The 10,205-nt window shown below is 36.5% G+C and overlaps 1 protein-coding gene across 2 annotated transcripts in view; it reads left to right on the top strand.

Annotated features, from left to right (window-relative positions):
- The window catches only part of LOC109856766 (protein eva-1 homolog C), a 336,019-nt gene extending 327,008 nt beyond the window's left edge, over positions 1-9,011 (top strand). For both annotated transcript variants that reach the window (XM_020432398.1, XM_020432399.1), the window contains exon 6: positions 8,740-9,011. In XM_020432398.1, the coding sequence (XP_020287987.1) occupies positions 8,740-8,999 (260 nt within the window). In that variant the 3' untranslated portion in view covers positions 9,000-9,011. The remainder of the gene's footprint in view (positions 1-8,739) is intronic.
- The last annotated feature ends 1,194 nt before the right edge of the window (positions 9,012-10,205 follow it).

Below are 10,205 nucleotides of genomic sequence, written 5' to 3' on the forward strand. Positions count from 1 at the left end.
TGAACGACTCGGCCATTTTAAGGTTATTAATGTCTTATCGACGTCTCTAACCTATCTTTAGGTCATATGGCACCTACTGCTGCATTCTAATATGATGGGAATGTCAAATTCAAATTTGTCCGGATTTAAGTGGCGGACCCTGTAGATATGATCGAGTGATTTATTGGTGAATAGAATTTGAAGATTTTATATAAAAAAAAAAAATGTATGGTTGTGAAAATATATATTGATTTAATAAAGGACATGATACTTTTAGTACAAACTAGTATAGAAAGTAAAGTAAAAAAGAACAGTCTCGTGATGTATTTTATAAACATGTTATTGTCAAAGCCCGAAGCATGGGCGTTCTTAGAATTGTCTGGTCAATGCGGAACCAAGCATCTTGGTCAAAGCTCAAATAGACATTTGAGACAAATAAAATATTTTGTTTGTATCTTATATTACCGTAACGGTCACTTCCTCCCCGTGAAAACCTAACCTAACCTAACCTAACTAATCTATTCTATATATGTTACTACGATACAGTAGCGTACAATAAAAAGTACGCTAAAAAACTATTTTGGGCTTTGACCAAGACGCTTGGTTGTTTCGCGCATTGACCAGTCAATCTTAGGAACACCCGTGCTTCGGGCTTTGACCATTTTTTTAATAGTTAAGGGCCTTCTACAATGAGATATTAGTAATAAATCAGAAGTCAGAAGCAAGAAATTGACCAATTACAGTCAAATTACGGAAGAATAATCGATTATGATTAGTCAATTTCTTGCTTCTGACTTCTGATTTAGATTAGATCAGATAAGATTTGATTGATTCCCTTCTGGATTACAATCTATTTACATTCTTACTTACTATCTTACTTACTACCTTACAATACCGCCTTACAACTAGTTTCCTTACATCTAACTTAACCTAAAACTTAACCTATTCTATTTTGCTCCTACACACACACACACATTTATCCCATGTAACTTGCCCTATCCTATTTTGGACCCCCACTTCCGGCGCTTCTTTCCCTCTTTCTCCCTCATCCACTTCAATTCAATCTCTCACTCTCTCTCCTACTTTCATACACCTTCACTCCATTTCATACTTTCACCCATCCTCATTCTCGCTTCCATTCACATCCTCCTCGCCCTCCTTCTTTTCACTTTTCACTCCTGTCCATTCCTCTACTTTCTTTAACCATTCCTCCCCTTCTCCTTTCTCTCCCAATATCACCTCCACCATTTCCTCCCAACTTCCGTCTACTCCCCAATCCACGCACTCTTCCCATACATCCTTTCAATTCTCTTCCTCTATACCACACATCCGACACTTCCTCCCATCATCTTCTTTCCAGTACTTTCCATTTCTCATCTCATTCCCTAATCTGTACCTCGCTACTCTCTGCCATCTCTTTTCATCCCATCTTTTCTTCAAGTATCCCGGAATTCCTTTACCTTTTATTCTCTGATATCATCTGTTATATTTCAAGTTTTTAATTCTCTCTCCCATCTCTCACTTCTCTGCATCTCCTTTTCTTTTTCTATTAATTTATCCATCCTCTCCCCGTCATAATTTTCTTCCTCCTCCTCCGAACTTGTCTCCATCCCTCTTCTACTGTAAAACTCTACTATCTCCCTTTCCCATTCCGACATCTCTTTCCTTTTCTCCACTCTACACCTTATTTCCTCCCAACATCTTCTCACAAATCATCCCCCCTCTCCTCTTCTAATTCTTTCTTAATATTCCACTGCACTTATTCCCGCCCTTCCTCTCAATAACTCTCTCTGCAACTCCTTCTTTATCATATAACCCAGTGTCGTCCACTCCACATTCAATACTTACCTCAAATATCTTTCATGCAAACTTTCTATCTTCCTCTACTCCTTCCATCCCCACACTTCTACTCCATATCCTACCACCGACCATACCAACGTATCAAAGAGCCAAACTCTTTTCCCCCAATCCCTTCCAAATCTTCTCTTTCCGATTCCCCACACCTGCCTCATTCTTTACTCTTTCCTTAATTTGCTCATCCAACCCTCCATTCCTCTGAAATATGAATCCTAAGTATTTAAACTTTTTCACTTCCTCTATTTTTTTCCTCTCCAATACCATACCGCCTTTTTATCTCTTCCCCCACCTTTTCTAAATCTCAGCACCTTAGACTTTTCCACATTTAACTCCAATCCTTTCCCTTTTATATACCTTTCAAACCTTTTTATTAAACTTAGAAATATATATTTAAATGGTCATGAGAGCCTACACCAGGATGTTGTGTGGAAATAAGCGTGTATATATATATATATATATATATATATATATATATATATATATATATATATTTTACATGTGATTTTTTGAATTGAAATTTCAATTCTAAAAATCATATAGGATGCTTGGTTTGCATCTCATATATGAAAGACCCCGTATACCCCCCGAGATTAAATTAAAATATTGCGAAAAAAACTCCTCAGCCAGGAGTCGAACCTGGAATCTCCGGCTTTCCGGGCCGTCGCCTTCCCTGTTAGGCCACCGAGGCACTTGGAGTTTGTCTCGCAATACTTCATACTACTATTAAAGATGAAACGGAAATGACGCTTTCTTCCACCCGCGTAAATTGTAAAGTGAAGAATCTAAAGGCTCCGAAAGTTAACAACTTAGAAATATATATTTAAATGGTCATGAGAGCCTACACCAGGATGTTGTGTGGAAATAAGCGTGTATATATATATATATATATACATATATATGTTCACATGTAAATTTTTACATGTGATTTTTTTTTTATTTTTTTTTCTCTGCCAATACTCCCGCGTACACTTTATACAGAGTCGAGGTTAGCGTCACTCCTCTGTACTCCTCTACCTTATTTCTCTCTCCTCTTTTCAACACTGACACTATAATCCCCTCGTCCCAGTCCTTTATCCAGCCTTCCCATCTCCTTACACACACCTTATACACTCATTCCTTCTACACATCCTTATACACTCATTCCTTCAATCCCACTCCTTCATACTTCCACACCTCTGCAGGAATCCCATCTCTTCCCACCGCCTTTCCATTCTTCATATTCTTTATCACCTTCTTTACTTCCTCTCATCGTATCTCCTCCTCATCATCTTTCCTTAATTCTATTCTCTCTTCTATTACTACTTTCCACTCCACCCCTCCGAATTGCTTTCTAAAATAATCCTCCCACTCTTTCAATTCTATCTCCACACCTTTCCTTCTTTTTCTTCTCCTTTCCCTATTCACAATCCTCCACACTTGCCCTTCTGTTCTTGCTCTCTTTACCATCTCCTCCCACCCCCTATTCTTTTCTCTTCTCTTTTTTCACATAATTCTCTATACTCCTTTTTCTCTCTCTTAAAGTCCTCCTTCTCCCCTTCATCCATCCTCCATCTCCTTAGTTCTCTTCTTACCCTTTTTTTCTTTTCTCTACACTCCTCATCCCACCATCCTTTTCCATTTTTTTCTTCTCTCCTTCTTCCCCTTTAAACACCTTCCTTACCAATTTTTTCATCTCCTCCCATTCAACCTCTATCTTTTTTTTCTCCCGTTTCCCTTTTTTCCAATTCTTCTTCCAACCGCTGACTACCTTCTTCCGACCACCTTATCTTTTCTATCTTTTTTTCCATCTCTTCCTTTCTTCTTTTCATTCCACTTCCTCTCACTCTTACCCATACTACCACAGGATGATGATCTGAATCCATTTTGTCTTCCACTACCATTTTTTCCACCTCCTCCTTCAACCACGCCTCCTCTATCACATAGTCAATTACCGACTCCCCTCTCCCTCCAGTATATGTCACCTCCCTATCTTCATCCCCTTTCGTGTCTCCATTCCAAATAGACCATCCCACCTCTTCTATTTTATTCACCACCTTTTTTCCCTCCGCATTGATCTTCCTATCTTTCAATCTTCTTACTACTTCTCCACTTTCTTCTTCTTCACCATTTCCCCACCTTCCCTTCCCGTTCTTGCATTAAAATTCCCTTCTAAAATTGTTCTCACATCCTCTTCTTTTTTCTCATTAAACCCTTTATCTCATCCAACATTCTTTCCACTCCTTCGCTATTGTACAGTACTATCACCTTCCACCATCCATCTCCTATTTTTATATTTTTAACCAGAATCCTCTCCCTTTCCTTCCAATTCTCTTTTTCCTTCCATTCTAGTTCCTTTTTTACCCCCATCATCATACCCCCTTTTGCTCTACCTTTTTTATTTCTTTTCTTTGCCCACTGCACCTTCCAATTATACTCTCTCGGCAGCATGCCTCTCACTTTTTTTCATCCTTTTTCATCTACCCATGTTTCCATCAAACACATTATATCCCACTCCCTTAATCCTTCCCAAATTTCCCTTTTCTCATTCCTGCAACATTTCAAAACAGTTATCTTTCTTATTTTATCCATTTTTTTCTTATCTTCCTTCCTTCTCCCTCCCATGACCATCTCTATCTTTTCCTCTCTTTCCCCCTCTCTCTATTTTATCATTTCTCCCCTCTTTCCTCTCTTTGTTTCCCTAATCTTTCTTCTGTTTCCTTCCGCTCACTTCTCTCAATCTTTCTCATCTTTTCCAATTCCCCTAACTCCTCGTTCCACTTCCACCAATCACCTTCAATTCTCATTTTATCTCCCTCCACCCATACATTCTTTCCTTTTTGCCTTTCCTCTACTGCTATTTTTCCCAATTTTCTTTTTATCTCCCTTTCCTTCCATGTCCAGTCCTCATCAATCCAAATAACAGACAAATCACAGAAGAATAATCGATTGTGAGTGGTCAATTTCTTACAACTTACAGCTTACGACTGTATTGTAGAACAGGCCTTATGTATCTGTGTTTGCTGGAAAGGAAAGCTCTCTCCTCACGCGAAAAACTAATAGAGAAGTTTGCCAAATTACAGAATACGAAAATTACGGAGACTCGACTGTAGATGGAAAGAAGAGTCAAATGATATATCATTAGAAAGGTCTTTCAATTTTGTATATTTTTACATTTGATTTTTTAAAATTTGATCAATTCGAAGATACAGGATGTTAAATCTAACAATAAAACATACAAATCTTCATATTAATTAATGAATCAGTTCATTAACCAATAGAGGTATCTAAAAATATGCTATTGTAAATTAGCGTGATAATTATTCGAAATGTTGACTACCAACTTTCATGCAATAACAGATTCTGCTTGAAGCGTTACTGTACATTCTTGACGACATTTGTTGTCAAGACATTTATCGATACGGTAACGTATCGTTATCGAATTTTCTAAAAAAGCCGATTGTGTTACATAAAAAGTGACCCTAAAAAGGGATCAAATTTCACCCGTTTTGGGATCTTCAAATTTTGAACTAAATAGTGTGCTAAATGATAGCTCATGATGAGAAATTGATCGCAGAAAAATTTTAGATTAAGCCTAATTTTCGTTTTGGAGATACGCGAGGTCAAAGTTATTAAGTTGAGTGAGAAAAGAGTATTGGTATCGTGACATATGTCACAAATAAATCAAAACCGTCTATTGGAACTTACTGATTTGGATGGGACAACTTTGCACACCTGTAAAATTATGACACATAATCGACATATATACACAGTGCATTCGAAAAGTTCCGGGACTAATTTTTTTTAAGAAGGAAAACACAAGTTATGTAAAAATGGTTTATTCAGCTTTCAACATACTCCTCTCCTCTTTCTATATAAATTTTTGATCGTTTGTAGAGTCGCTGGAAGGCTCCAAAAAAAGCCTCTTCTGAAATTTCCCTGATGACACGTTCCTTTGGATGTCCGTAACATCGTCAAAACGCTCCCTTCATCATCGTTTTTAATTTCGAGAACAAAAAAAAGTTTGCAGGAGCCAAATCTGGCGAATACGGGGGGTGGTTGATGACTGTGACCTCTTTTTTGGCTAAAAACTGCGACACTAATATTGACATATGCGCCGGTGCGTTGTCATGCAAAAGGAACCAATCGCCGGACCGGTACTGTTCCGGCCGCACGCGCCTTATTCGTTTCAATAATCTGTCGAGAACATCTTTGTAAAAGGCAGCATTCACTGTTTGGCCCGGAGGAACAAATTCATTATGGATAATGCCATGAGAATCGAAAAAAGAGATGAGCATTGTTTTGATTTTGGATTTCGCCGCGCGGATTTTCACCGGCCGCCCTTCACCATGACTCCGCCATTCCATAGTTTGATACAACATTTCAAGTGTTTTCGAAGCGGATTTCTTCAAATTAAAACAAAATTTAATTGCAGCACGTTGCTCCATCGTAAAGATCGTGACACGCGTAATCAAATACACACACTTCCGACACTTCGCACTCGCTACTGAATCGAGATAGCGCTTTGAAATTTTTACAGTAGCTAAAGGAAGAGTGAAAAAAAAAGTTCCGCAATGGAAACACAGATAGCGCCACTTTTCGATTTTATACAACATCAGTCCCGAAACTTTTTGAATGCACTGTGCATGTTTTTTATATCAGAAGTGCACTCTAAAGTGACAACCTCGATGTTCAGAGTCGTAAGCAACGATCTTAAACGTGTAAATAATCATTTTGTGCGTGTCAATTGATAATTATAAAAGTTAATTAGTTAATGTCCGCCATTTTGATTTGAAATACTAGTCCCGAAGTTTTGTTAATCAGCGACTACAAAAATTTTCCAAATTCACTTTATCTATTCAATCACGCAGAATATATATGAATTCTAATTAAAACGTGAAAATCTCCTTTCAATTTGAGAGGTTGTCATTCTTTAGAGTGCACTTCTGATATAAAAAAATATGTCAATTATTTGTCATACTTCTACAAGTGTGCGAAGTTGTCCCATCAAAATCAGTGAGTTCCAATAGACAGTTTTGATTTATTTATGACGTATCTCACGATACCGATTTTCTCACTCAACTTAGTAACTTTGGCTCAATCTAAAATTTTTCTGCGATCACTATCTCATCATAAGCTATCATTTAGCACACTATTTAAAATTTGAGGATCCCAAAACGGGCGATTTTTAGGGTCATTCTTGTTTTGCATTTTTATTTTTTTAAATTTCCTTAAAAGTGTTTTGCATTATATAATAGTTTTTTTAGATTTTGCTTTAGCAACTTGCAAGGCCTTCCTTCCTTCAATACAAAAACCAAATATAAAAAAAACTTAAAAATTAACATTAAATTGGCCTTTAAGAGCCAAACGCTGAATGTTCATGCAAAATGAATATATATAAAAACGAAACACAAATACTTCGGTGGCCAAATTGGGAAGACAATCGCACGGAAAGCGAGAAATTCCATGTTTGACTTTTAATTGAGGTGTTGTTTTTTTGCAATATTTTAAAATTAGATAGGGTGAACGGGTAATTCTTATATATGTGATTCAAATCCAGTATCCTATATGAATCAAAGAATTGAATTTTTAATTCAAAATGCAGTTATTACACTGAAATAACATATATATGTATATATTTATATATTCGTATGAACACCCAGTGTTTGGCTCTTAATGACCAATTTAATGTTAGTTTAGAATTTCAAGAGCCTTACTTACTTCTTCGTTTAAAAAACTAAAATATTGTAGCATATTTACCGTAAAAGTAATGATTCAGAATTCAAAACATTTTGGATGTCTTAAAACATTCCTTGCCTTGTATCTTCTAAATCTATCTATCTTCTAAACAAATTGATTGAATTTAAAAAATTAAACCTAAGAATGTAAGAAATTAAAAGATTTTTATACTAATGTATTATTTAATTCTTTTATTAAAAAGTTTTGAGGAGTTGGCTCTTTAAAGAATTTTAAGCTAGGGATAAGAATTTTACGTCGAAAAATTGGTTTCCTCCTAAAAATCAACCTGGTTTTGCGTTTTTTCAACCAATCATTTTTTGAAAGATATTAATTTATTTTGTTTTTGATGCCACTCCGTATGTACACACACATACACACACGCATACATATCATATTGAAATGAAATTATGCGGAAGAGCTACGACTGGCGGACTTTTTTACATATTTTTTATTCCATGTACTTTTACGTCACGATTTCCTGATTTCTCAGTTGATCGACGCCGTTTCTCGAAATATCCACATACGGTCACATTTTACCTCGATATGTCGTTATTTCGCGACCGACCGCGTAACGGAACTATTTCACGTCGCGGATTTACAAGCGTGAACTGAGCGAGGTTTATTGCGACGCGCGCGCAATGAAAAATAGGCAGCATTGAGTAAGCACGATAACTATTGTGTATCACGATAAGTAGCATTCCATTCTGATTTGATAGAGCTTTCAAGTAGTGCAAATGCAGCATTGTTACTAGCATGTATTAACTACACATCATGAAAACGGATCTCTTCATTTTTATTTTTTTATTCGTATATCTATATTTTCTATTTTTCATGATTTTATCTTTTATTTCTCACAATTTTACTGGAGAAAGTTTGGATATAGCATCAAATAATCATATTAACGCCATATGCGTGAGAAGTGCATTTATGGGGAATATTGATTCCTTTTGAATTTTTTACTCGCAAAACACGTGATGAGTTCTCTCTCAAACTTCAACAATCGCAGACTTTTCTTGAATTTTAATACTGGAAGCGACGATCATTTTATCGTGACATATGCTAAATTGTTTTTTGTTTCTTTTTGTGTCTTATCTTGTATGAAGAGAAGTGCTCCGTGTATATTTGATGTGCCGCTGATGGAGTCCATTACACAACAAGCAAGAGACTTGAAAAGTTTTTTTGTTTCAGTTCCGAGATCGGTGTTACGAGATCAATACGATCAGGGCGACAGCGACTCGGACGAAGAGAAGTTGGAGCCAGAGGAAGGTTTCGACCGGGCCGACTTTAAGGGAGAGTTCAGCCCAAGTCCAAACCTCGAAGGACCGCAGTCGCAACCTCGCGACAATGCCTCCGGAAATTTTCCGACTGTTAGCTCGTCGCCGCCTCACGCGCGAACCAACGACGGTGAGCATCGCACGTTGTTCGCGACAAATTGCACGTTGTTATGACAAATTCTACACATATTATAAAGCATACATCATTTTATTAACCTAACAAACTGTTGATAAATCTCATAATAGTGACTCATATATTTTAAAAATAAATAAAATAATTTTATATATACATTCTTTTCACAAAGCATCTTTTTTCAAAAAAAAAAAAAATATCTACATTCATGATATGGTAAAAAAATGCAGTGTTTTACTTTTTTATTTATTAAAAATGTAAGCAAAATTATATCGCACATGATACAGATACTTATATATACAATGTACAATATATTTTTTAACAAAACTTAAACTTTTAAGCAACACTTGAAACGATGTTGCGAACTTGAACTGTTCTGTAGTGTTTGTGTTCGGAGATATAATTCTGTATATAGTAGCATGAAAATTGTTTGTCTATAGCTGTATGTGTATATATTTTCGCATGTCCGCTTTTCCATAATGATCGGCTTGCATAAACGCAGATCAGTACGTGCGACACAGCAGATTATTAGAGCAAGATTACGTGCAGGTAATATGCTTGAGCGTTAAAGGTGCTTGAATCCAACTTGGGTGTCGGGATTATGAAAATTTATTTCGGCGGAAGTTTCTCGCCCCGAGGCGGTCACGAGAGCAGCTGATTAATTCCGCTCATTTATAAATAACCGCATAATTGTATGATTATATGCGAGTGACGAAGTAAATTATTATTTCCATGACTAATTAATCTCGGCGCCAACGAGCGTTGGGACGTCGTCGTCGACGCGGTATACATTTATACATTTCACTATGTCTACAAATATATTATCACGATGCATTTTATTTCGCGACAAAATGTGTATACAAGTTAGTAGGAGGAAACAATGAAAGAGCCGAAACGCAATACAAAGTAAACGTTTATGACGCATTTATTCGGAAACAATAGCGGATGATAATATGATATTTAATATGCAAAATAACTTGTATTTAAATAGCGTTTTGACGTTTGTAATGGCGAATGAAAATGTAGTCAAACTTCCTTGTTTTTTCCGCTGTTGTAAGTTCTTTTTATTGTTATCGCGGTTCTGACGACCGGTTCATATAAAAAGACATATTAAAATCTATTTTCATTCCGTTCTTTTCGTAGCAATCAAGAAAACTTTTCGGCGCATTGAAACGTTTTTCCGACCTCTTTTTTCTTTGCGCTTGCTGCGTGCCACATAAAAATTCGAGAGGAAGTGCCCGTTTTTG

This window comes from Pseudomyrmex gracilis, unplaced genomic scaffold (genome assembly GCF_002006095.1).
Source record: "Pseudomyrmex gracilis isolate BER0280 unplaced genomic scaffold, ASM200609v1 scaffold_134, whole genome shotgun sequence".
NCBI lineage: Eukaryota > Metazoa > Arthropoda > Insecta > Hymenoptera > Formicidae > Pseudomyrmex > Pseudomyrmex gracilis.